Source organism: Carettochelys insculpta, chromosome 29 (genome assembly GCF_033958435.1).
Source record: "Carettochelys insculpta isolate YL-2023 chromosome 29, ASM3395843v1, whole genome shotgun sequence".
NCBI lineage: Eukaryota > Metazoa > Chordata > Testudines > Carettochelyidae > Carettochelys > Carettochelys insculpta.
In genome coordinates this window covers 3,164,902-3,192,079 of record NC_134165.1, presented here as the reverse complement: position 1 = coordinate 3,192,079, position 27,178 = coordinate 3,164,902, and the positions used below count along the sequence as shown (strand labels likewise).

The 27,178-nt window shown below is 63.5% G+C and overlaps 1 protein-coding gene across 7 annotated transcripts in view; it reads right to left on the bottom strand.

Moving 5' to 3' along the window:
* The window catches only part of NFIX (nuclear factor I X), a 124,132-nt gene that overhangs the window by 18,886 nt on the left and 78,068 nt on the right, over window positions 1-27,178 (bottom strand). For all 7 annotated transcript variants that reach the window (XM_074980293.1, XM_074980294.1, XM_074980290.1 and 4 more), the window contains 3 exons: window positions 1,775-1,837; window positions 1,403-1,477; window positions 24-144 (listed from right to left, as the gene is read on the bottom strand). In XM_074980293.1, the coding sequence (XP_074836394.1) occupies window positions 24-144; window positions 1,403-1,477; window positions 1,775-1,837 (259 nt within the window). The remainder of the gene's footprint in view (window positions 1-23; window positions 145-1,402; window positions 1,478-1,774; window positions 1,838-27,178) is intronic.

The window sequence follows — 27,178 nt, the reverse complement described above, 5'->3', positions numbered from 1 at the left end:
GAGGGCGGCTGCGCAGGCCATACCTGGTGGAAGGTGGGGAGGTGATGGACCGCCGGCCCAGCGTCACCTGGTTGATGTTGTAGTAACTGGGGCTCTCCAGGTCTGCCAGGGAGAAGTTGGGACCGGACGCAGTGGCCACAGGAGCTGGGGAAGGACAGACAGTGGGTGAGGGGCCGTGTGGGGCTCGCAGCCCTCCGCCTGCAGCTGGCACTGGGGCGCTACCCCCTGCCCAGTCCAGCTACCAGGCACTCCTGCAGGGAGCCCACCAGGACCTAGTCACACCCCCTCAGAGCCCTGGCCAGGCAAATCAGGGCCTGGAGACACCCCAGGTGCCTACCCATAGCCCCACCCCTCACGGCCCCGCCCCTGCCCCATGGCCCTGCCCCCTCAAGCCCCACCCCTGCTCAATGGCCCCGCCCCTCAAGACCCCACCCCTGAACCAGGGCCCCGCCCCCTCATGGCCACATTGGTTGCACTCAGGTCCTGGGTTTGAGATTTTCTCACCAGCCATGGGGGCTGGGACCTCTCTCTTGTCCCTGGGGAGCTACAATTCTGCTCTGCCCAGCACCCCCAGCGCCCCACAGACGCAGGGCCCGGCTGCTGCGAAGCCCCCATGAGCCTCCCCCTCCGCAGCACCCACCTCCCCCCCATGTGCTCAGCCCCCTGGCTGGCCCAGGGGTGCAGGGGGCCCCTGCTCCTTTGCCAATCCCCTCGCCAGGTCCACTTCACAGAGGGCACTGCATGAGATCGGGGGGCGCAGTGTGGAGGGACAGATTGGTGGACTCAGCAGGTCAAGGTCTCTGTACCACCCACGACCCCCCCCCCAGGCCAGCTGGGCCCCCCGTCGGCCAACCCTTGGGGGTCGAAGGCACAGCAGGGACGCCCCCAAGGCCAGCCAGGCCCCCTGTGGGCCAACCCTTGGGGGTCGAAGGCACAGCAGGGACCCCCCCAAGGCCAGCCAGGCCCCCCGTGGGCCAACCCTTGGGGGTCGAAGGCACAGCAGGGACCCCCCCAAGGCCAGCCAGGCCCCCCGTGGGCCAACCCTTGGGGGTCGAAGGCACAGCAGGGACCCCCCCAAGGCCAGCCAGGCCCCCCGTGGGCCAACCCTTGGGGGTCGAAGGCACAGCAGGGACCCCCCCCAGGCCAGCCAGGCCCCCCGTGGGCCAACCCTTGGGGGTCGAAGGCACAGCAGGGACCCCCCCAAGGCCAGCCAGGCCCCCCGTGGGCCAACCCTTGGGGGTCGAAGGCACAGCAGGGACCCCCCCAAGGCCAGCCAGGCCCCCCGTGGGCCAACCCTTGGGGGTCGAAGGCACAGCAGGGACCCCCCCAAGGCCAGCCAGGCCCCCTGTGGGCCAACCCTTGGGGGTCGAAGGCACAGCAGTCCTCCCAGACCGCCACTCACTCTGGGACACTCGGACCAGCTCCGTCACGTTCCACACGCCCGACGTCACAAAGCAGTCCTGGAAAGTCAAGTGCCCTGCAAGGGAGACGGGCATCAGTGGGGCAGCGAGCGGGCGCAGAGCCTGGCGACAGACGTGGTCGTGCCCCTCCCTCCCTCCCGATCCACAGCCCCGCTACCATCCCCCCGGGCTCCGCTGCACCCTGCCTGTGCCCGGACCCTGGGGCAGGGCTAGACACTGCTGTGGCGTCCCTCGCCCCTGGGCAGTGGTTTGATGGGGGCTGGGGGCAGTGGGGGGCCGTGGGGGTCTCTCACCATTGGGCAGTGGTTTGATGGGGGATGGGGGCTGTGGGGGAGCCGTGGGGGGTCTCTCACCATTGGGCAGTGGTTTGATGTCCACATCTCCTTGCTGGTTTGAACTGTCTGATTGTCCGGATTCTGTAACACACAAGCAGAGAGCACCGTCAGGGGCCTGATCCTGGTGGGAGTCTGTGTCATTACTGTAACAAACACACAACCTATTCCCATCCCCAGGGGACCAGCCTGACCCCAGAGCCCCCGCCCCATAGGCTGCCCCAAAACTGGCCTTCAAACCAGTGCACCAAGACCGGGGACCCCAACAACACACACCCCCTTCCCATTGCCAGGCCCCCCAGCCGCCCCCCTTCCGACTGCTGGTTTGGGCGACACAGTGGAGCCGTCTGGACAATGCAGTGGCGCAGTTTGGGTGATGCAGAGGCGCAGTGTGGGTACTGCAGTGGTGCAGTTGGGGTGATGCAGTGTGGGTGCTGCAATGGTGCAGCTTGGGTGACACGGTGATGCAGGGTGGGTGTGGCAGTGGTGCAGTGTGGGTGACGCAGTGTGGGCATGGCAGTGGCGCAGTGTGGGTGACACAGTGGTGCAGTGTGGGTGATGCAGTGGTGCAGCGTGGGCATGGCAGTGGTGCAGCGTGGGTGACGCAGTGGCGCAGTATGGGCGTGGCAGTGGCGCAGTGTGGGTGACACAGTGGCACCATGTGGGCGTGGCAATGGTGCAGTTTGGGCAGTGGCAGTGGCGCAGTGTGGGTGATGCAGTGGCGCAGTGTGGGCGTGGCAATGGTGCAGTTTGGGCGACACACTGGCGCAGTTTGGGCATGTCAGTGGTGCAGCCCCACACACCGTGCCCTGCAATGGCAGTGCCTATGGCGTACCCACAGAAGTTACTTCAGCTCTAGCCCATGTTTACTTTGCTGGAGTAAATGGGCCGGGCCAGGCCCCCATCTCAGCCCAGCCCCGCATGGCAGCAGCCGCTGGGTGGCAGGACAGTGCCATGGCCTGGCAGCTGGCACCGACACATGGTGAGGCTGAGGACCCCAGCGACCCGCGCTGCACCAGATTCCTGGCTGAGCACCTCCAGGCCTGATGTTGCCAAAGAGTTAACCGGCCTCAGCCTTCCCCTGCAAGCTTGGCACCCGCTGACGCCAGCCCACGGGTTACCTATGCCAACACCCACCCCGCCTGGCACCAGCCAGGGCAATGCCCTCCACCCTGGGGCCACCTCCTCCCTGGTCAGCCCTGCCAAAGCTGCCCCGGCCATTGCTGGCAGCCATTTTAGTGCTGGCGGCCCACGGCTGGTGGGGGCAGCGCTGGGGCTGAGTCTCTGGGTAGTGGGGACACAGCCTTTTGGGTGGCGAGGCGGGCAGGGGCGCTGACACATGGATGCTGGCAAAGAGGCCAGGAACAGGGGCTCTCCAGGCCTCTCTTGCCACCAGCCCCGGCCAAGGGAGCTGGCTGAGGTCTGCGTGAGACAGGCCAGCGCTTTGGGTCTGTGTGGCTGGAGGGGAGCAGGGTGCAGTGGTTAGAGCAGGGGAGGGGGCGGGATTCCTGGGTTCTATCTCCTTCCTCTCGTTATTGCCGAGGCGGGGGAGGGGGTGCGGGGCAGGGCCCTCCCCAGCTGGGTAGGCACGTGGGAGGTCCCAGAGCCCAATGCACTCAGGGGCCATGGGAAACTCTCTCCCGTCCCCAGCAGAGAACAGCTGTGGGGCAGCCCCCTACCCCTAAGCCACACTCAGCTGCAGGGTTGAGGAGGGAACCCAGGAGCCCTGGTTCCCGGTGCCCCCACCCCCTCCCGTATAACCCCTAGAGCCCACTGTCCTCCCACAGCCAGGAGGGACCCAGGAGTCCTGCGCCAGCCTCACCTCCCTCCATCAGACCCTCCCCTGCTCCCTTCCTCTGCCCAGCCTGCATCCGACACGGCGGCTGAACAGACCCAGACCCGGAGCTGGCAGAGACCCTGCGATGCCCCGCTGGGCCCAGCCCTGCCAGCAGCGCCCCATGGCACTGGGGGGCAGAGCTGGATTCTCCCTCCCCCGGCCCAGCTTCTCCCTGTGGAGCAAGAGAGCAGAGACTGGGGGACCTTGGGCAGTGACCCCTGCGAGCTGCTGCCCCTCACTGCTGGGCTCCGCTTCCAGAGAAAGGGAGAGGAAGGACTGGCTGGCCGAGTGGGGCGGCTGCCCATGTGCCCAGCTCGCCCCACCGCCCAGGGGAGAATCTCGGCACAGATTTCTGCCCCCCCGGCTCCGCTGGGGACAGCTGGGCCCGTCCCCACCCACCGGCCCAGCCAATAGGAAGTGGGGTGCGATCGGCCGGGAAGTAAGGAGCTGGGATGCCCAGTGAGGAGGGGAGACCTGCCCCCCAGCTCCATGCACCCTACAACGGCCGCTCGGCTGCGCCCTCCCAGCCCGCCCTGCTCTGCCCCTGCATCTGTCTCTGCTCCCTCCTGCCGCCAGCCTCCAGCGCCCCCCGGGATGTACAAACCAGCCCCTCGGCTTTCCCCCCACTGCCCCTCGCACCCCAAAGCTCCCCTGGGCCTGCCTAGCCCCCCTCCCCCCCACTGGGCCACCCACAACCCCCCCGACACCCACCAGCCCTCGGGCTGCCCAGGGCCACAGGCACTGCCGTAATACACCTAATAACGTGCCACGCCGCACACCACGGGGCCCTAGACGCTGCCGTCACACCCCTCCTGATGTACAGCACCGAGCGAACCCACGCAGCCCTCGTGCCACGTGTGTGCAAACGTGCAAAAGTCGTTCAACATTCATGGTGACACACCCCACCAGGGCCGCACACCAAAGCTCGTGCTGTATTCATGCCAGCGCACGCACTGCCCACCCAATGCTCCTTCCCCCCAGGCGTGCTAATACCCCACGTGCACACTCACCCACTGTGTGCAAGCAGCTCGCACGCTCAGTGCTCACGGGTGGCAAAGGAGCTCACACACACACACCCCACAACACATGACAAACACAGCTCTCCTCTGACACGCAGGCACAATCTGCACGGACACGCGGCAGGCACAGGCGGGCCCACGCTGTGCACGTGGAACAGGCGTGCCTTGCACAGGCCGCACTCGCGTGACGTGGAACGTCACACAGGCGTGCAGCGCTTACCAGGCGTGACTGTAATGTGCGCACACAACACACACTGACGTAACGCACGCTCGACACCCACAAACACGCCACACGCTGCCCATGTCACACACGTGTATGCACTCCCCAGCTGGCCCAGGCAGCGCCCCACTCCCAGCAGGAGAGCGGCAGCCGTGGGGGTGGGGCAGAGCCCCCCCAGCCGGGCTACAGGCACAGGGAAGCAGTAACTACCCCTCCCTGCATCAGCCACTTCCCCAGGGTGATGGGCGTGTCGGTTCCCCCCAGAGCACAGGGGGGAGGGGCGCTGGGCAGAGACTCCAGGAGATGGTTAAGGGCCCCAGGGAGCCGGCGGTGGGGTGCCGGGGCCGTGTTGGCCCCAGCGTGGCACACACTGCCCCGAGGTGTCTGTGAACAGGCTGGGCCTCCCCCAGAGCCCCCCACGCCCCGAGCAGGGGCTCCCACCAGCTGCCCCATCAGCCCCTCTGGCAGACAAGATCCGCCTACTTTTCCTAAGCCCTGTCTGTCTCGCTGGCAGTGGGACCTCACTGTGGACCACAGGGCCTGGTCCGCACCAGACAGACCCTACAATAACAAACCGGCCTGAGCAGCCCCAGCACCAAACAGACACCACAATAACAAACCGGCCCGAGCCGCCCCAGCACCAAACAGACCCCACAATAACAAACCAGCCCGAGCAGCCCCACAGCCAAACAGACCCTACAATAACAAACCAGCCCGAGCAGCCCCAGCGCCAAACAGACCCTACAATAACAAACCGGCCCGAGCAGCCCCAGCGCCAAACAGACCCTACAATAACAAACCAGCCCGAGCAGCCCCAGCGCCAAACAGACCCTACAATAACAAACCGGCCCGAGCAGCCCCAGCACCAAACAGACCCCACAATAACAAACCAGCCCGAGCCGCCCCAGCACCAAACAGACCCCACAATAACAAACCGGCCCGAGCAGCCCCAGCACCAAACAGACCCTATAATAACAAACCGGCCCGAGCAGCCCCAGCACCAAACAGACCCTACAACAACAAACCGGCCCGAGCCGCCCCAGCGCCAAACAGACCCCACAATAACAAACCGGCCCGAGCAGCCCCAGCACCAAACAGACCCTACAATAACAAACCGGCCCGAGCCGCCCCAGCGCCAAACAGACCCTACAATAACAAACCGGCCCGAGCAGCCCCAGCGCCAAACAGACCCCACAATAACAAACCGGCCCGAGCAGCCCCAGCGCCAGACAGACCCTAAAATAACAAACTGGTCTGAGCCGCCCCAGCACCAAACAGACCCTATAATAACAAACCAGCCCGAGCAGCCCCAGCACCAAACAGACCCTACAATAACAAACCGGCCCGAGCCGCCCCAGCGCCAGACAGACCCTACAATAACAAACCGGCCTGAGCTGCCCCAGCACCAAACAGACCCTACAATAACAAACCGGCCCGAGCAGCCCCAGCACCAAACAGACCCTACAATAACAAACCGGCCCGAGCAGCCCCAGCACCAAACAGACCCTACAACAACAAACCGGCCCGAGCCGCCCCAGCGCCAAACAGACCCCACAATAACAAACCGGCCCGAGCCGCCCCAGCGCCAGACAGACCCTACAATAACAAACTGGCCCGAGCCGCCTCAGCACCAAACAGACCCTACAATAACAAACCGGCCCGAGCCGCCCCAGCACCAAACAGACCCTACAACAACAAACCGGCCCGAGCAGCCCCAGCGCCAGACAGACCCTACAATAACAAACCGGCCCGAGCCGCCCCAGCACCAAACAGACCCTACAATAACAAACCGGCCCGAGCCGCCCCACACCCCGGCTGGTGCCATGCTGCCAGCACAGGGGCTGGGTCAGAGCCCCAGGATGGCAATGGTGTGAGAGCAAAGCTCGGGCAGCACACGGTCCCACCCTGCCCTACTCTCAGCCCCACAACGCTGGCCCATCTCCCCCAGCCTCCCCCCAGAGAGGCACCAGGCAGGACCCCCACCTGGGGCAGCCTGGCATTTCCCTGGGCACCCTGCCCGGCCCATTACTGTGCTCTTCAGCCTGAGCCTACTGATGTTGGGGACGTCACAGTACTGTCCAGCCCCCCCGGCTGAGCCCCACTGCGTCAGGTGCTGTACGTATTCATTTGGGTGTTACAGTAGCACCCAGGAACTCCCCCTGTGACTGAGCCCCACTGCGCTGGGCACTGAAGGCGTTTACTAGGGTTATTATGGTAGCAGCCCCCTCCCCAGCCTGCAGCTCTTTGCACTGGGGAGAGACAAGCCTACAACTGAGCTGCCAAACCTCCAGCTCCATGTGCCCCACAGGCCAGAGCGACGGGGCCCAGCTCCCTGCAGTCCAGCCCTGTGCCCCTCTGCCCAGCCCTCACCCGCTGACAGTGCCTGGGGGGCTGGGCCGCTCTGGGCAGGGCTTCCAGAGAGCAGCAGGGGAGAGATCCGAGGCTCCTAGGACATCCCCATGGGAGGGGAGTAAAGGGGGCCAGTTACAACCACCTCCAGCCACCTCGGCAGCAAGCTTCAGTATGGGACCCCAGGAAATGGGGGCGGGGTAAGCTTGGCGTTCACCAGAGAGGGACTGGCCCCATGCTGCCTGCATGGCCTGGGAGAGGGCTGGCCCCAGACTGCCACATGCCGTGGGGGAGGCTCTGTGGGGCTCACGCTCCCCGGGGGCGGGAGGGCTGGTACTGTGCTACTTGCCCAGGAGAAGAGGCTGAATGGGGCTCACACACAGGCTGGGGGGGAAGTGGGGCAGTGGAGACCCCCGCCGGGCTGGGCCCCCCACACCCACCAGCAGCTGGCCTGGGCAGGGCCAGGCAGAGCTTGGCACTGCCAGGGCTCCTCCCGGGGGTGTCCTGGGAGGGGGGTGGGCTCGGCTGTGGGGGGCTGGCAGTCAGGACTGCGGGGTCTGACTCTGGGAGGCCGGGAGGGGTCGGAGGAACGCCGGGAACAGCCCCTGCAGGGCCCCAGCCCTGTCCCATGGGGCTGCTCTGGGGAGGGGGCAGCCCTGGATTGGGGGAGGGGTGTCACCCCCAAGCCCACAGGGACCCCCGTGCAGGGGGAGAGCCAGGGCGGCCAGCAGGCCGGGTGGTGGTGGAGGGGCTCCCTGCTGTGGTCCCCAGCCGGCTGGGCCCGGCCCCTGCTCCCAAGAGCGTGTGTGTCTCTTTAAGAGGAGACTTGGCACTGCCCGGTGCCCGCTGGCAGCCAGGTTTTATGAGCAGCCTGCGCCGGCTGCAGCCATTTGACGAAGGGGAAGAGGCAGCGGCAGAGCCGGAGCAAGGCCGCGCTGCCAGCCCCAGCCAGCCTAAGATGGCGGCCCGGCAACAGGGCTGCCCAGCAACCACCAACGCCTGGCAACCGCCATGCCAACGCCTGGCAACCGCCAGCAACTAGCAACCAACACCGCTCGGCAACCACCATGCCAATGTCCAGAAACCACCCACACCTGGCAACCATCAACACCCGGCAACCGCCAACGCCCGGCAACCGCCATGCCAATGCCCGGCGGGGGCAGGGCTCCTCTCCGCAGGAACAGGCAGATCCGTCCCCGCCGGCACCCGGGGCCCAGGCACAGCGCCAGTTAATGGCTGCCCAGGCGGGAGATTCGCCACCTGTCTCGGGGGACGGACAGCCAGACAGTCAGGTGCAGAGGACAGCCAGCCAGAAGAGGTGTTGGGAGGTAGATGGGTAACAAGCACCTAGGGGGATGGACAGACGCACGGACGTAGAATGAGGACAGACAGACGCACACAGGAGGGGGACATATGGCTTAGCTGGGCTCCCCTGCTCCCCAGATGCCATAAGCACAAGCACCCCCAGTTCTCCCCCCACCCAGCCCCTCACAACTCCAGCTGCCCTGGTGCATTGTGGGAGGCGGTGGCAGGTTCAGGAAAGATCCCGGCACCCCCTTAGCGCTGCCCCCCCCCCACCAGCGACCCTGGGACTCACCCCCAGAGCTCCTCCTGGGGCTTGGCAAACAGAAACCACTGGGGGAGGCGCAGGGCTGGTGGGTCGGATTGGACAGGGAGGGGCTGGACCAGCACCCCAACCACTGTGCTGCTCCTCCAGCCAGAGCCCCAAACACAGCACCCTGCTCCCTGAAATCAGCCCCCACCCCCAGTGCAGCCCCCCACCCCATCCTGAGTTTTCCTCTCTCAGGTTTAATAGAAGTTAGTTCAGAGGCGGGAACTGAACAATCCAAAGACCAGAGCCCCGAGCTCCCGGGGCAGGAGAGGGAGAGGCAGACAGACAGCTGGGACGGGGGGCGCGCAGAGCACACAGGCAGGGGTCTGGTGGTGGGGCGGATGGACGGGGGTCAGGAGGTGGGGGGCGCATGGGGATCGTTTGGAGGTGGGCCTGGGGCTGTGTGGGGCAGCCGGACGGGAGGGCTGGCGGTGGGGCTGGGGGTGTTTCTGGAAGCTTCCCTGCCCCACTCGCTGCCCCGCTCTAGTTTCAATACCCAGGTGCGGAATCAACTGGGTTCTGCGCCCCCCGCAGCCCCGGCCCGGCTCCAGCCCCGCAGCGCGGCCCCGGGCTCCACTTCCCCCGGCCGGCGCTAGGTGGCGCCCTGGCCCCAAGCAGGGAGGCGCCTTCCACCTCCCCGGGCTGGGCGCTGGGAGCCACTGCGGGGCGCCCCTCACCCGCCCCTCTGGGCTGCCCCCCGGCCCCACACCCCGACCCCCGGCCCTGCCCAGCCCCACACCCCGACCCCCGGCCCTGCCCTGCCCTCCGGCCCTGCCCAGCCCCACACCCCCATCCCCGGCCCTGTCCGGCCCTCCAGCCCGCCCAGGGGTGCCCTGCAGGCGGCGCGATGGGTCGCTCGGGTGCCTCGGCAGCGCCCTGCCCCGGCCGGCCAGCGGGGACATGCCCCGCCCCTGGCGCTGGGAGCGGAGCCCCGGGTGCCACCTGGCGGGAGCAGCTGAGGCCGGGGAGGCGGGGCGGGGCCGGGCCGGGCCAGCTGCCGTGAAAGGCCCTTTGTCCGCCGCGGAGGTTATCCGAGGTAACCGCAGGATCGCGCCCGGCCTCCTGTTCCACATTAGCGCTGGGGGGCCCCGCTCCCGCCGCTGACCTACTTTCCACCAGCGCCGAGCCAAGGGGCCGGGCTCCGCCCCACGGGGACCCTGCGGGCAGAGGGGTGGGAGCCCCGGCGCAGGTGGGGAAACTGAGGCCTGGGGCAGGAAGGGGCGTGGGCCAAGGTCACCGAGTCCGAAGAGGCCCCCGGATTTGCCCCGTGGCGGGACAACTGCCCCCGGCTCTGGCTCAGCTGGGGGCTCTGGGCAGGGGCAGCCCCGGGGCTGGCAGAGGGGTCAGGGCGCCAGCCGGCCTGGGCTGAGCCCAGCAGGGTCTGGGCTGCCGGGGGGCCTCGCGGCGAGTAAGGGGGAGGGGGACTCAGCCCCAGTGCAGGTCCTGCCCGAGCCCAGCAGCCTGGGTCGCCCTGACCGGCCCTCGGGGACAGACAGAACCAGCCCAGGGGCAGACCCGGCACAGCCCGAGCCAGAGCTGACGGGGCCTGCTGGGGCTGGACACGTGAGCTGAGCCGGGCCCAGAGCCGGGCCCAGAGCCTGCACACAGGAAACCACGCTGGGAACAACCGGCCTTTGGCCCCTCGAGTGTGACCGATTGGCGCTGGTGGGGTTGGGGAGGGGCCAGGCTCCTAGGCCCCCTCTGTGACTGCACAGGCAGGGGAGACTGCGGCCCCTTCTGGGCATGCAACAGTCCTGGCCTTTTGCGAAGGGGAAACTGAGGCACCGAGTGGGGCTAGGGCTTGCTCAAGACCCACTGAGTCAGAGGCAAGTTAGGAATCCCTCCACTCCTCCCCTGCCAGAGCTGGGGACAGAACCCAGGAGTCCTGGCTCCCAGCCCAGCAACAACTCCATAGGAAGGGTTCCTGCACCTTGCCTGAATCTAAGAGCCTGAAGCTACTCAAGGTTTTGTCCAGTGGGGTCCCATCCCGCAGGAGGCAGAGCTGAGGGGGTCCGGTCCCATCCCGCAGGAGGCAGGGCCGGGGGGTCCCATCCCGCAGAAGGCAGGGCTGAGGGGGTCCCATCCTGCAGGAGGCCAGCTGTGGGGCAGGTCACACCCAGCAGGGGCTATGCAGGGGAGCCTGTCTGCCTCACCACCCCATGTCCGGCTGCGCGGGCCCAGCTCTCACGGCAGGAGCTCAGTACCGGCTGCTGTCCCTGCTTACAATGTCCTGCCAAAGCTTCTACCGAGTAATTTGATTAAAATGGGAACAAACTTCCCAGATCCCCTTGTCTGTCAGCACAAACCTCCCCCTGCCAGCAGCCCCGGGCCCCGTCCAGGCCTGGGACTCGGGTTCCTGAGCCAGGGCACGGGGCTGCGGGTTGGGAGCAAGGGGCAGCCCCAGAGCAGGGGGCCCAGGGCTGGTTCCCAACACTCCCATCCCCCTCCACAGACACAGTGGGGGCAGGATCGCTCCCACCACCACTAAGGTGCAGCCACCTCTGGGGTGGGAGGCAGCAGCCAAGCTTCCCCAGCAGTTTGGGACAGGAAGCGGAGGCAGAATCCCATCACCCAGGAGCCTGGAGGAGCTGCCAGCCGCGGAGGGCTCCTCTCCCGGCCGTGTGCGGAGCAGCCACCAGCTCTGGCACTCCGGGCCGGCAGCCAAGCAGGGAGGGTTATTTTTAAAAGGCAGCACAGAGCACGTGGGACTCAGGTAGATGGAAGCAGATGCAGGGAGCGCAGGGGGATGGGGGAGCAGGGAGAGACTGGGTCTTCAAACCGACTTTCCGAGAAATGTCTCGCTGAGTTCCTTTGCCACCTTCCCAGCCAAAAATAGCACTTTCCAGCCCATGGGGGGGTTGTCTACATTTAGCAGTTTCTAGCCCCCCCATTGCTGGTTTCTAGTTCCCCCACAATTCTAAATTTAGCAGATTCTAGAACCCCCCCATGGGTGATTTCTAGCACCCCACACCACACATCAAAATTTCTAGCACCCTACACATCTAACTGTACCAGTTTCTAGACCCCCCATAATATTAGTGGTTTCAAGCACCCCACATATCTAAATTTAACAGTTTCTAGCCCCCTCTCCCATAACGTTAGTGGTTTCTAGCACCCCACACTTCTAAATTTAGCAGTTTCTAGCCCTCCAGTGCTTGTAAGATTTGTAATTTCCCACAAAAGGGGCTGCTATTCAGTGGAGTTCACCTGGGCCAGTTCATGACAGCCCCTGTGGCCAAGATTCCCAGGGACCCCCTAGCCTGGCTCCCCAATATAAAAGGAGTGATTTCACCTGACAAGAATTAACAGTTTCTTGTCCACCGCAACTGAACATGGCAGTTTCTCAACCCCCCCGTGGGGTGAGGCCTGGAACAGATCCGGCTGGAGGCGGGGGGTGGGGGGGGCACTGGGGCTGGTGGTCTGAGGATGATGGTGCAGGAATGTGGGTCCCTGCACTGCACCCTGCCTGCCCCACAGGACAGGGCCATCCCTGCCTCTCATGCCAGGCTGCAGAGCCGGGACCCCTAGAGAACAGGCCACACCGCGCAGCTAATAGGGGGGTGACACAAAAATTGCTTTCAGTTCAGTAACAGCGGCTCCACCCCCTCCTACAGCCAGTCTGGGGAACCTTAGGGCCACCTGGGACGACCACATGAGGCCCAGGATCCCGACTCCCTGACCACTGCTCCCCACAGCAGAGCCCAGCCCAGGGCCCAGGCTAGGGCCACTCAGAGCCAAGCCCAGAGGGGCTCAGTCACAGCCACTGACCAGGCAATGGAGGGCTGGAAGCCCAGGGCACAGCAAAGAGCATTAGCAGCAGCCTCGGGGCGGGGAGTGGAGTCTAGTGGTTACAGCTGCCGGCTGGGAGCCAGGACCCCTCCACGCTCTTCCCAAATTTGCAAGAGTCCTGAGGCGAGTCTGTTCCTTGCTCTGTGCCTCAGTTTTCCCATCTGTGACATAGGGCAGGGTGGTCCTCAGGAGGAGCCAGGTGGTGCTGCCAGGTGTTCTTGGGCACAGGGCAGGCCCAGCCCGGGTGACAGGGGCTGTTTCTGCCTCTCAGTCCCGGGATGAGGCTGGCTCTGGGAAGTGGGGGCCACCCACTCTCAGCCCCCTCCCCCAGCTTGTGGCCCTGCGGGGTCCAACACCCCCTGGGTCTGGAGTTCCCAGCCCCCCACTCGGCAGGCCCCAGCCCCCGTGCCTGGCGGTGTTTCTGGCGGGGCGAGTGGCTAGATTCACAAGCAGATGCTGGCATGGAGCAGGTTGTAATTTTAACCCCCAGTCGCAGCCTCGGGCTGGAAGCAATTTCCCATCACAGTCCCTGGGTTCCCCGTCACTCCCCGCAGCCAGCTGCTGCCCAGCTGACCCCCTGGCACCCCACAATCCCCCTCCCAGATCTCCCGCTCCCTTCCTCCACCCCGCAAGGCCCACTCCACGCCCCGGGTGCCAGCTCGGTCCTGGGGGGGGCTGTGCATGCAATGAGTGGGGGGGTTCTCCTCACCCCACGGACCCCCAGCGGGGAGCAAGCTGAGGGCTGGTGGCTGGAAGCGGGATGGCTGGGGGGGTCTTGGGGCTGCAGGGATGGAGGGGGCAGCCGGGGCCACAGCCACTGCGGGACCCCGAGGGCCTGTGGGCATCAGACACAGTACTTCTGCCACGGGAAACGCAGCTGCAAGGGGGGCAGGGGACTGGGGACCCTCACGCAGCTGGGGAGCAGTCCCCAGTCTCACTCCGCACACCCCCGGCAGTCCTGGGGCAGCTGGGCACCTGCGAGTGGAAAGGCCACACCCCTGCTCTGCACCCCGAGCCAGCCAGTGCCTGGCACACCCTGTGGGGTTCCTGGCGCGACCGTAATGTACCTAATACCTACCATACAGCGCCCTGCACCATGGGGTCCCGGCACTACCGTAATGTACCTAATACCTACCGTACAGCGCCCTGCACCATGGGGTCCCGGCACTACCGTAATGTACCTAATACCTACCGTACAGTGCCCTGCACCATGGGGTCCCTGGCACTACCGTAATGTACCTAATACCTACCTTAGAGCGCCCTGCACCATGGTGTCCCTGGCACTACCGTAATGTACCTAATACCTACCTTAGAGCGCCCTGCACCATGGTGTCCCTGGCACTACCGTAATGTACCTAAGATCTACCATACAGCACCACGGGGTCCCAAGTGCTACCGTAATGTACTTAATACCTAACATGCAGCACCCTGCACCATGTTGCTCCTGGCAGTACCATAATGTACCTAATACGTAAGGTACAGCACCCTGCACTCTAGGTTGCAAGCGCTGCCATCATGTACCTAAAACAAAGTGAACAGCAGCTTGCTCCCGGTGGCATCGTTCTGCCACTGGGACACCCCAGCGCTATCGTAAGACACCCCCGTGTGCGGGATTTTCACCCGGAGAGCTGCAAGCACATCCCTCCCCTTCCTTCCCCATGCTGCTCCCCTCGTACCCCACCCTGCACCGCCCTTCCATATCCTGCCCCCTCCCTCTGTACCCCACCGCACACAGACAGCCTGAGAACAGGCATCTGAGCCGCAATGGGAATCCTGTCCCCCTCCAGGGGACCGGGGGGCATTGCCGGGGGTTGGCCTTTGTCAGTCTAGGCTCAGGCACTGGGCAGGAACCTGCTTTCCTGGGTCAAGGCCTGGCTCTGCTCCTGGCCTGATGTGAGTCCTCGGCTGTGCCTCAGTTTCCCTTCTCACGGGGCAGGTACCCTCTCTAACGTGTGTCTGGGCCCCAACGGGGCCCGGTCTCAGCTGCTGTGACACATCTAACAATGGCTGGGGTGCAACTGGCCCAGCCAGCGTGTGGCCAACGCTGCCAGATGCTCTGGACACCAACCACGGGGCTAGGCCAAGCCCTGGGCTGGGTCACTCCGGACCTTTGGGAGGAACCAGCCCCATCCCGGCCTCAGAGCTCAAGGGGCAGGTAACAGAAGCCACCCCACACACCACAGCTCGAATACCAGTCCTCAGTGCCCACCCACAGCCCCTGCCCCCCCGCCCTGCCAGCACCCCTCACTCCCGGCCCCCAGCCCCTGCCCCCCTCCCCCGCCCTGCTGCCCCTCACTCCTGACCCACAGCCTCTGCCCTCCCAGCCCTGCCTTGGGGTGTCTGGCGAGACGGGGGGCGCAGGAAGGATGCGGCTCTCTGGCCGCGCAGGCTGGAAGGGGCCAGGCAGGGGGAGGCAAGCAGGGAACTCAGCGGAGGAAGAATTCGCCTGGCTCGTGGCCAGGGGGTCAGAGGAACAAAGAGACATTTGTTTATATTGGGCCTCCCATGGTCTAGGCGGCCTGGGGCGCCCCCCCCGCATGGCTGGCTCCCCGACAGCCCCGGCTCCCCGCCCTCAGCGCAGGACAGTACCAGCCCAGCACCACAACACCAGGGGCTCCGTCTGCCCCCCCCACAGAGTCCCACAGTGACCCCAGCTCATGCCCCCTCCCCAGCCAGGGGAGACACCCCAAGAAACTGCCCCAGCACCTCCACACCTGGGTGTCCCCGCACACTGCAGCCCCTGGGGCCCTAGGTGGACCCTACCTCCCATGGGGCATCAGCTCAAAGACCAGCTGTGCTGAGGCTGCACCTGGGCCCTGTCCGGCCCCTCCCCGGCAGGACACTGACAAACACTGAGCAGGACTCCTGGGTTCTCCCCCCAGATTCCACTCACAGTGTCACCAGAGCAAGCCCAAGCCTCAGTTTTCCCTTCTAGCGGCGCCTGGCAGCGGCAAGGGGCAGCACACTGCAGGGAGAAGGCTGTTGGGATCCAAAGCCTCAGCTCTCGGGGGACAGGCGGCTTTGGGGGACAGGCAGCACTGAGAGGCTGGGAAGCTCTGGGGGGGCGTTGGGCAGATAGGGGGGTCTGGGGGCCTGGGCAACTCTTGGGGGGACCTGGGGGGCTCTGGGCAGTTCCGGGGGGCCTGGAGGGGGTCTGGGCAGTTCTGGGGGGGGCCTGGGCTGCAGGCAGAGCGGTGGGAGCCCTGGCTGGGGAGCACATGGCTCTCAGGGACTTGGGGGGCAGGCCAGGCATTCTGCTGTCCCCGGTGGGGTGGGGGAAGCCCGGTGGAGCAGACGGGCAGCAAGGGAGAGGGGGGGGCAGGGCAGGACCCACAGCCTGGTACCCTGGCATGACTGTGCTGGGGCCCAGGCCAGGAAGAGCCCAGATCAGAGCCCCCAGCCCAGTGGGGCGGATGGGGGAAGGGAGAGCAATAGAAATAGGGTGGTCTAGCAGTTAGGACGGGAGATGGGGGAGCCAGGATGCCTGGGTTCTCACCCCAGCTCCAGCCAGCCCAGCAGGGCTCAGACGGGCAAAGGGGGGCGGGCGCAGCGGGCAGCCAGGCCCTTTCCCACTCGGAGGGCGCTCCCCCACGGCCGGTCCACTGGCCCTCCGGCAGAGGGTGAGTAGCCGAGGGGGACAGGGAACAGGGAGGGCGCGCGAAGGGTTAACGCGCTCCTTCCCCTCCCCCACAGGCTGTTGCTCTAACCTGGGGCCCTGTTGACACGGATTAGGCCGGGGGTCAGGGGTCCCGACCTCGACAAGTGGAGCAATAAAGAGGCGCGTGGCGGGCACGGGCGGGGGCGGGCGCAGGCGAGACAGGCCCTGCCCTGCCCAGCAGCCAGCAACGGCCCACGCAGGGCTCCGGCTGGCTCAGGGAGGGAGCGGGGCCCAGTGAGCCCGGGGAGACGCGCAGCCCAGCCCCGATGCCAGCAGCCCCCTGCAGGGGCTGGGTGCCCTGGGCACCTGGCAGGGCCAGCCGGTCCCTGGCCTGTCTTCTGACAGGCTGCTGGGCCGGGGTAAACTGAGGCAGTGAGGTCTGACTTGCCCAAGATCGCACCAGGAGTAGGTGACAGGGCAGGAGTCCTGGCGCCCGGCCCCCTGCTCTAACCACTAGACCCCACTGCCTGCCCAGAGGTGGGCACAGAGGCCCCCGGCCGGTCTGACCACTAGGGGGCACTCTCTCCAGCCAGCACCAGCACAGCCAATGCTGGCTGAGCGCCCCCAGCCAAAGGAGGGCCAGGGGCTGGGCAGGCCCCGACCTCCCTACAACCCACTGCCAGGCTGGCTCTGCCGGCGCCCTCCCTGCCGGGCACTCCTCCGAGCCTGGGGCAGCCGCCCCCTGCCCCAGCCGCGGCCCCCGAGCTCGGCCCCCTCTTGGCTCTGCTGCTGGGGCTGCTGAGGGGCTTGGCTGATTCTGGGTGGGCCTGGGCAGATCTGCGAGGCCTGGGGGAGCTGGGCGGCCCGGGCTGAGTGGGGGGGTAAGCGCCCCCTGCCTGCCCCTTCCCCATAGCACAGCGCCCCCTAGCACCAGGCTGGAATTTGTAGCATTCTCCCCCCCCAGCAGAGCTCCTCCGAGGGGACGTGTGTCCGAGAGCCCCAGGGCCGGGAAGTTTTGGCTGTGTCGGGGGTGGCGATGCCAGGAGTGAGGGGTGGAGAAGCGCCAGGAGGGCGTGAGGAGGTGCCCGATGGCGAGGGCGAGAGAACACCTCTCTCAGCAGACGGACGGGACGGGACGGGCCCAGCCCGCGGGCGCCAGCCCCCACTGCAACCAGCCCTGGGCTTTTGCCGGCCCCCCTGCAGGGCCGCGCCAGGTGGCTGGGCAGAGACGCCACACAGGGCCCTGTGCCACTGCCGGTGCCCCTCTCTCCCGACCCGCAGCCCCCAGCCGAAACATCCCCAGGCGGTGTCAGACCACGCTGGCCTCCCATGCCCCACGCAAGGAACGGGAGGGTCTCGTGCTCTCACTGGCAAACAGGTGGCTCCAAGCTCTCTCCCCAGACACAGCCTGGCCAGGACGGCCTCACCAGTCGCTGCTCCCCACCACCGCACAGCTCTGGCACCGGCCCTACGGCTGGGGCAGCAAACGGCTGCCCACGGGCCCCACCCGGCCAGCTGGCGCCTCCCGTCCTGCTGCCCCCGCCCTCAGCACAATCTTGCAGCTCCCATTGGCCGATTTCCAGCCAATGGCAGGGTGTGATGGGACCCCCCCCCCGGGGGGCCTTGGAGATGCACATGGTGTGATGGAGTGGTGGGTACCTGTGTGTGTGTGTGTGGCTCACAGAGGGTGTGGGGCTCCTGCTGAGGGTAACCTTGATGACCAGGTAACACCTTTGTACTGCAGACAAAGGAGGAGGTGGAGCCTGAGGGGTTTGAATTGGAACTGGGAGTTGGAAGCAGTGAGTCTGGGCTGAGGGAGAGAGAGACAAAGGAGGGGGCCAGGCCCCAGCTCTGGGGGCCCCTCGGGGCCTCCTCTCCTCAACATGGATGGGACTGGCTGTCTCTGCCGGCTGTACTGACTCCTCTGTACGATGCTGTGTCCTGTCGGCTAATAAACCCGCTGCTCTCCTGCTGAGTGAGAGACTCTGCTGCCTGTGGACAGGGTGCAGAGCTTGGGGGACCCCAGAACCCCATCACACTGGTGTCAGTAGTGGGATGTTCTGCACCCTGAGGATGGAGCATCCAGCAGTAAGTGACCGGGGCCCCGGAAGAAGTGGGGCCTGCGAGACCCAGGTGTGCTGAAGGGCAGTGAAGTGCAGCTCCCCAAGGCGGAGGGGCCTGCGGCCGAACCCAAGCAACTGCGGTCGTGGTTCTCGAGAGGGGGTGCCACACCCGAGCAGGGGTTACTCCTGGGAATCTGTTGGAGTCAGTCCCAGAAGGTGGAGGGGCCAAGAGCCCAACCCCCAGGAACAAGTGACCCACAAGGAGGCTGACGCTGAATTAGTTCTTCCCAAGACAGTGTGCTCATGGTCCCTGAGAGCGGGTGTCACACTGAAGAAGGGGTTCCGCTGGGAGTCTGTTGGAGTCGGTCCCAGAGGGCAGAGGGGCCTACGGCCTAACCCCGGGCAGCTTGTGACCCGCAAGGAGCCTGGCACACTGAAGGGATTCTTCCAGGAATCGTGGGGTGCAGAGGGCATCAGCCTGAGAGCCTGCAACCACGCTCAGCAACTCCGCTGTGAAGTGGCAGCACCTGGAGACCGAATCGAGATTAAAGAAGCTGGACAAGGCAGCATGGATGTGCAGTGGCAGAGCTGAGGGTTAAGGAAAATCCTGCAGAGGTGAGCCCGGATCGGGGCAGGGAACCCTGGACTGCCTGAAGCTCTGAACCGAGTGGCCTGCCACAGCTCAAGGAGGGAAGGAGCCATTCCAACCCATCATCTACTAGTGGCCAAGACAGACCTGCGAAGAGTTTTCCAGGCCTGGGCCGAGGAAGGTGCCTGTGTGTCTGTGCAGGAAAGCAGCTGATCCACTGGGAATGGCAAGTTGTCTCTGAGAGAAGCTGCCTCACCTTCTGGGAGTGTGTCTCAGACCAGCCGGGGGGCTGGGACAAAGGAGAGAGTGTCTCCCATTGTCTGTCTGTGTTGAACAGCAGCAGCAGCCTGGGGAGAGAGCAGAGCCTGCGTTCGGAGAAGGTGCCAGAGAGGAAACTTGTCCATTGTCTGAGGAAGATTCACCAGCCTGGGGTGCCTGGAGAAGGAACCACCAGGAAAGAGCATTCCAGGTGTGACTCTGAATCCAGCCATAGGGGCTGGAGCAGAGGGAATGGCTCTGGGATGGGCAGTGGTATCCCTGATAAGGACACTGGTCCTTGGAGCAATAAAGGTGCCTCTGCTTCCAGGGAAGTGACTCCTTTGTCTGAGCCTGCGGGGGGCTTGAGATGGTGCTAAGATCCCAGAGCTGGATCTGGGTGCAGCTGAAGCCCAGGTGGGAAGTGGGCCTGCCTCTGTCTCTCTCAGGGAGGATGATGCTTTAACTCGGTATAATCCAGTTAGTATCATCAGGGAATCCCAGAGACCAGGCAATTCCGGTACTTGTTCTTTGCCTGATGCTGAGGTGTCACTGGGAGGGGTGAGAGGACTCTGTCCTACCAGAGTCATCCACTCGCCAGGACACAAGAACAGACGGGCAATGGAGTTACGCTGACTGATGAAGATAAAGGAGCTGGTAGCAGAAGGGAGGAAAGGGATCCTAACCGTCTGTCCGGTGGTACTGGCTGTCTGCCTGGAGGGGGATTATGTGGGAATCTGCCTGATTGGCCAGAAGTGATCCTGGGTGTAGGTGAACCCAGGAGCTGGTTGTGGCTCAAGGGAGCAGTGCCCCCATGGAGGCAGACAGGGGTGAGCTGTTGTTTGGGGGAGCTCTTGAGGAAGAGAATTTCCCTGAAACTTTTCCTGAGCAGTCTGTGGGGACTGCAGAAAATGGGGGTGAGGTGAAGGAGAGTGAACAGGAAAGGTGCTTGTCTGTAAGCACCAGAGCAACCCTTTGCCTGGGGAGAAGTTTGTTTCAGCTCCTGATGGCCAGGACCTGCCTGAGTGTGAAATCACTGGCTGTGCTCTGGAAGGGTCCAAAGCAGGCAGGGTAAAAGTTTCTCAGGAACTGGAAGTTGGTCCAAGTAAAGTGAAAACTATCAGGTAGTGTGAGCAGCCCTGTGAGAACCAAGTAAAACTGCTGCACAGTCAATCTCTGTAGGATGCAGGAGAGCGCCAGCAATTCCCCATCTCCAGATGCTAGAAACACTTATATTCTCATACTGGACTCCAATTCTGATTCCATGGGGAGGCAGTAGTTGGAGGTGGAAGGACAAAGGAGCTTTGGGCCTGGTGGTCCAGTAAGGGATAAACAGGGATTCCTCCATGTGGATTCTGCGTCTGGGACTCACAAAACAACTTTTAGAAACCAGTTTGGTTTGCAAATTTCCAGGCTGGCTGGGAGGGGGCGTCTCCCTGAGATCATCAATGGCCCAGCTCTTGTTAGAAGGGAGGGCACAGCCAGAGAGATCAGATTTCCACCCCAGGGGGCAAGGGAGAAGATTAGAACTTGATGGTGCAAAGAAAGGCCTCAGCCATTTATCCCCCAAATACCATATTCTCAAGGAGGTTACACAAAAGTTGTGGTCTACCAAAGAGCAACGTAAATGTACAATTGCAATGGGTTTGTTCTGTTACTCACGCTGACTGCTGTAACCAAGGGGTGCTGCTACCAAAAGCTGTAGAATTGTACCATGCACTGAATGTTTGGAAAGAGCCATGTGACATGATGACATTAATGTAGAAGCATGAATTGTATGTTGAAGGAGTCTGTAACTCTGAAATGTCACCGTTGTTCCCTGTAACTAGTCTTGCAACCTCTGACATGAGAAGGAACATTCCAAACCTATTGTGTGGCATGGAAGGGGAAACTGAGGCACACAGCCATTGTGGTGGTCTGGCTGAATGCCAAGGATGGAAGCATTTGTACCTTCCGTCACTGGACTGTAACTGAATTCCAGACATTGGCTGCAGCAGCTGTATGGACTTGTGGTCAGATGGGGCAGGACCCAGACCACAAAAGACCTGTTTGATCTGTTGGTGCTGCAGCATCTGTATGGGCTCTGCCTGCCCGACTTGAGAACGTGGCTGACGGACCGGGGCCGAAGCAGGGAGACCAACCAACCCAAGGGAACTAAAGGGACTTGCCCGGCTGCATCACATGAAAAGGGCCAAGACCAAGCTCCTGACTTGGAGCCTCCCCCAGCAGGACTATGACGTGGAGGTGGTGCACATCGAGGGGAGAACAGAGGGTACAGCCGATGCCCGATCACGAGGGGAGAGCCCCGAACTTCCCCAGGTCACCAGTTGAGTGAAGGGGGGAGAGATGTGATGGAGTGGGGGATACCTGTGTGTGTGTGTGAGTGGCTCACAGAGGGTGTGGGGCTCCTGCTGAGGGTAACCTTGATGACCAGGTAACACCTTTGTACTGCAGACAAAGGAGGAGGTGGAGCCTGAGGGGTTTGAATTGGAACTGGGAGTTGGAAGCAGTGAGTCTGGGCTGAGGGAGAGAGAGACAAAGGAGGGGGCAAGGCCCCAGCTCTGGGGGCCCCTCGGGGCCTCCTCTCCTCAACATGGATGGGACTGGCTGTCTCTGCCTGCTGTACTGACTCCTCTGTACGATGCTGTGTCCTGTCGGCTAATAAACCCGCCGTTCTCCTGCTGAGTGAGAGACTCTCCTGCCTGCGGACGGGGTGCAGAGCTTGGGGGACGCCAGAACCCCATCACACATGGCCCCCACAGCTGGCCCCTCTGAGCAGTATGGGGGGCACAGGAGGCAGGGTCCTGCTGGCTGGCAGCTGCCTAAGGGAAGCACCTGCTCTGCTCCCCCTTCTGCACCCCGCCCCCCTCCCCCGAGCCCCCTTCTGCACCCATCCTGCACCCCAGCCCCGCTCCTGACCACTTCCCACATTCCTCCCCAGTCCTGCAAGTGCAGACCCACAGCCAAACATGCCGTCCCCTTGCACGTGTCCTGGGACCCAATTCGTAATACCACCTTAGTAATGACGGCCATCCCAGGCTACCCATGGCTGGACAGCATCATCATTAAAATGCTACTGCCTTCAAACAAAACACAGCATCTCTATAAAACAATAGCGCCCCGCCCCGCCCTCCTGAACACCTAACATACCACCTTAAAAAAAAGAGCATTCCATCTTAAAAGATGTTCATAATTTAATAAAATATCACTTCCAATTGTATATCACTGATATAATTAAGAACACCCAATATACCTCCTTAAATGACTACAAATATCACCTTGACATAACATGCACACTGAAATACCTTTTCAAATGAATACAAATTCTCCCTTACAGAAATAAAAATACCACCTTAAAAATACCACCTTAACTAAAAATACCACCTTAAAAAAAATACCTCCTTAAACTGCTGCCTTTACAGACGCTAAATGCCAGCTCCCAAACACCTTATAAAGCGGCACCTGGGCAGAGGGCTCAGGCAGGCGGGAAGTGAGGGGTCGCAGCAGCGCCCGCTGAGCATTTGAAACGTCCGAGCATTGGCCTTTGCATGGCTGTCTCTTTGCCCGGCCCATCTGTGGCCAGCCTGGCGCGGCTTCCCGAGAGCAGCCCTTGTGCCCGGCTCTGGCCTCCTTGGCCCAGGTTGACTGAAAGGCCGGTGGGGTCAGAAGGGGGTTTCTGTGTATGGAGATCGCACACTGGCCTGTGAGCCCCATGCAGAGATATGGGGGTGAACTGCCAGCCCTGGGTGCCCGGCCCAGTTCAGGGGCCAAGCAGGGAGGGGATCGCGGCAGCTCCACAAACGCCGGGTTCCAAACTTCGACACTAACCTCACTAGGGGCCCACGCTCGGGGTCGGCCTCAGCCTCGGCCAGGCAGACCTGGGCAGCAGAGCGTGGCTCTGGCCTGGCAGGGCCCGTCAAAGCCACAGGCTGCCCGCTCCCCAGGCCCCTCGCTCTGGCCCTTCTCGGCCCCGTTCCACCTCGCCCCTCGGGAACGGTTTAAACCCCAGTTCCCCAGTGCTGGGCGCCACCAAGCCCCGACTGCCGCGCGGACACGGCCCCAGGCCCACGCAGCCATTTCCAAACTCTTCCGAGTCGGCAGGTCGGGCCAAGTGGCCCCTTTGGGGGGCCCCCTTCCGGCCCATTCCGAGGGCTGCACAAGGCAAACGGGGTGTGGCAGCTTCTCTGATGCACAAGGTGGGACCGTTTCTCAGTCAGACTGGAACCAACTCGGAGCCAGGCTTGGCCCTGGCTGAGCTCTGGCCTTGGAATCTGGCTCCCAAACCACCGCTGGCTGGCCCAGCTCTCCAAGCCCCCTGGGCACTGGGATGCTTGGCCTGGGGGCCCGATGCGAGGCTCTAGGCCAGCACACATGCTTCCCCGCCCTGGCGCCCTGCAGGGTGCGGTGCCTGCTTGGCAGCCAGAGCTGCGAGGGGCAGGAGGCCGAGTGTGTGCTGAGTTTGCCGGTTCTCCCCAGCAAGGGGTGTTTGGCAGCGTAGCCTAGTGGCCAGAGCACTAGGTCTGGAATTTGGGAGCCTTGTCTTGTCCTTCCCCACCTGCCCCTCCTTTGCGATGCGCTAGAGACTTCCAGATGCTCAGCGCGAGGAACACCGCGAGGTCTGAGCTACAGCAGCGCCGTCGCCGTCCTCCCAGAGAGCGCCCTGAGCGGCGGGCACCGCTCCCCGGTCCCTCAGAGGGCCGAGCGAGCAGGGAGCCCATCTGCTGCCGTGCCCCAGGGCCGCAGACGTCGGTTGCATCAGGCGGCCGGGGCAGCTGCTTGCTGGAGCTCTCTGGGAGCCGCGCTCTCGCCTCGCCCCTCTGCTGGCAGCCGGCGCCCTGGGACACCAGCTAACAGCCCGGTGCGTGTGCAGCCAGCCAGCCAGGAGAGAGCCCTGCGAGGGCAGCACACACCCAGCCAAGCAGAGACGCAGGGCTGGGCATGGGACGGTGGGAGCTAAGGGGCAGCCAGGCCACCCGGGGTCCCGGCTCCCAGCCCGTAACGTGGGGGCCCCCCGCAAGGGAGATGCACCCCGGCAGGGGCTGTGCGTCTCAGAGGCTGGGTGTGCGCACGTCGGGGTGCGTGTCACAGCAAGCGTGCGCAGGCGTGTCTGTGCTGCGTCTTCACGCCAGCGTGGGCCACGTCTGCCCTCCGCGTCTTGTCTTGGTGGGCGCTGACACACGGAGCCCGTGATGGAAGGCGTGATGTTAGCGTGTTAGTGCGTGTGCTGGGCAGCTCTTGCTGGCGCAGCTCCGTGCCTGCATGGGAGGCATCCCCCGGGCACACTGCCCCTCACCCATACAGCTCCCAGTTCTGGGATCTCTCCCAAATTCAACCCCGCGGGCCGGCCTCAAGCTCCTGCAAAGGAGAAGTCATCACTTGGCGTTAACCTAGTGGCAGGGGGCCCTCTGGGAGCCTGGCTCTGACACACACCGGCCGACGGCTCCTCCCGGCAGGCACGGCTGGAAGTCCCCGTTTGGCTCGGGTGGGAGGAGGTGAAACGAGTTGGCTGGGTCTCAGCCCAGCTCCCAGCAAGACAAAGCAGCCCCCAGGCTGGATCCCTGCAGCTGGGAGGCCAGGGCTGCAGTGGGCCGGGGCAGCTGGGACCCTTTATAGCTGATATTCTTGGTTTTGCTTCGTCAACAGCCAAGGAACCAGAGCCCTTAGGTAGGATCAATCGGCTGTCACCGCCCCCACCCCAGCAACGAGCTCCCAGGATTAAGGCTAATGCGAAACGAGATCAGAATCTGTCCCTCGTCTTTCACCCCGCTAGTTTCCAGGCCCCGGTGCTACTTCACACCCCGCTGCAAAGGTTGGATCAGGTCCTCCACTCGGCTCCACCTGCCGGGGCTTTTGGCCCCGCTGAGGAGATCTGTGCCCCAATGGCCAAGCGGCGCACCGAGGGGAGCAGCAGGTGGGTGCTGGGGTGCTCTGGGGACGTGGTTGCGTAGCACACGCCCAACGCACCACAGAAAGGCTGGGAATTCTGCCTGCTGCTAGCCAGGGCTGCCGTGTGATGCGATTCCCATCGTACACACAACAGGAGCAGTCACAGGCCCAGGAAATAACGGCAGCTTCCCAAAACAGAGATGATGCTTTGGTGCTGTGTCCCAACGTGGGTGGGAGGGGCCCCCGGCCCTGCCCCCGGCCCTTCCCCCAGCCCTGCCCCCGGCCGCAGGCCGACGTCACTCTCACAGGAGAACAGGAGATTACGAGGCGATGGGGACACAGCGCAGAACCAACTTGTCAGCCAGCACAGGGACCAGAAGCCATCCGTGCGATCCATCTCAGGGAGAGGGGCCCAGAGGGGGTCCCCGAGCCAGGCCCTGGCCCCCTTCCTCCCTCTCCAGCCAGACCAGACTGCCCCACTCACCAGCCCAGTTTCAATTCAAACCAGCCAGGCCCCTCCTCCTGCCTCTGTCCTGTTTTCCGGGAAAGAAAGGGGTCACCTGGTGGCCCGGGTTACAAATGGCCTGGAGAGTCATTGCCTACTTGGGAGAAGCCATCACGCTGAACTCCCATCACCAGCTATGAACTGTGCACTGCCGTTGTGCCTAGGGAAACCGAGGTACCCACCTCACGTTACCGCAGGCCAGTGGGAAACACCTGCAACACAACCAGGGGAATAAAACCCTCACACGCCCCACTACGTCACAACTATACTAGAGAAATCACTCCTAACGCGAACGCTGTGGCCGGCTCTCACACCCGGCACATTTCGCATACAATACGCATATTTGCCGTTCTGCTGGAATCGAAGCTTTTCAGGAAAATGTCAATTTCAGTGACATTTTGTGAGAAAGTGTCAACACAGATCAGTTCAACTGTCTTGTTTCATTCTGACGATGTCGGAACATTTCCCTTCATCTGTATTTCCATGCCCGTCACGTTGCCTTTTCCAGTCTATTAGACTGAGGACAGTAGCAGCATGGCTCAGCGTTGCCGACATGAAACCTTATCAAAGTGAAACAACTCAGGATTATTTAACCAGAATGTTCAGAGGGGCCCAGACTGCATTGGGTTTGGGTTTGGGTTTTTCGGCTTTTCTGCCGCGCAAGACACTTCATGCCTCCAACGTCACGTTCTGACCCGCACGAAAGCAACGTTTGGCCCGTCCGAACTTTCATTTCTTCCACATGCACCTGGGAGGTACATTGTGTCCTACGATTCACAGCATTCGTCTCAGACTTAAACCACGGGAGTTGATCAGGGGCGCGCGAAGTGGGGGTGGGCCTCTGGGGCGTGAAATTTCGCAAGGGGGGTACAGCACAGTTAGCTGCTGGGTCTCTGGCTCATCCAGCTCGTTAAAACTGTTGGACTCTGTGACTGTTTTCATGTCTGGGCACTCACATTTCAGTCCCGATTCCCAACGTTTTTACGTCCCACTGACTTGTTTTCTTACAGGTGCCGAAAGGGCTGGGGATTTTCATAGGATCGTAACGGCAATTTCCCTCCGTTTGGATGACATCAGACAGGTTGTGGGGGACAGGGGTGACTGCCAATTGCAGGGACGAAAAGTGCGGCCCGATGTAAAAAGTTCGCTCCTCCCTGGAGCGGATGATCGGGGCTGCACCCACTGCACCTAATTCCTGGTACACGGACCAGGATGCTGGGGCTTTACGCAGCTTTGCCCCATGGGTTCGGGCGGCATCAGCAGTTGAGTCTCCTGGGCGGCAAGCAGCATTTTTGGCTGCAAACATTCCCCTCCTGGAGAAACGCAGCGCCTCTCCCCAGAATGCCGGACGCTGACGGATCAGCCCACGCTGGGGGCACTTTGCGTCCACCTGATGGAGCCCCGATCTGCCGTGCTCCTGCGCTCCAAAGCCACCGCGGTGGGAGGGTTGTGCTGAGCGCATGGCCCAGCTCCTGCCTGCTGCAGCCCTCGAGGCGCGCCCGGCCCAAGCCTTCTGCCGTGCCGCTGGCACCACGGGCCTGGCACTGCCAGGCACAGTGGCGGAAGTGAGCCCTGGATAGACCAGGCTGAGGCTCAGGACAGATGAGCACCCACTGATGCCAGCAGGACTGGTGGCGGTGCTGGAAACCAGCCTGTCTTATTCAGGGGTCCCCCACTCAACACCTCCCAAGTCCATCCTCTGG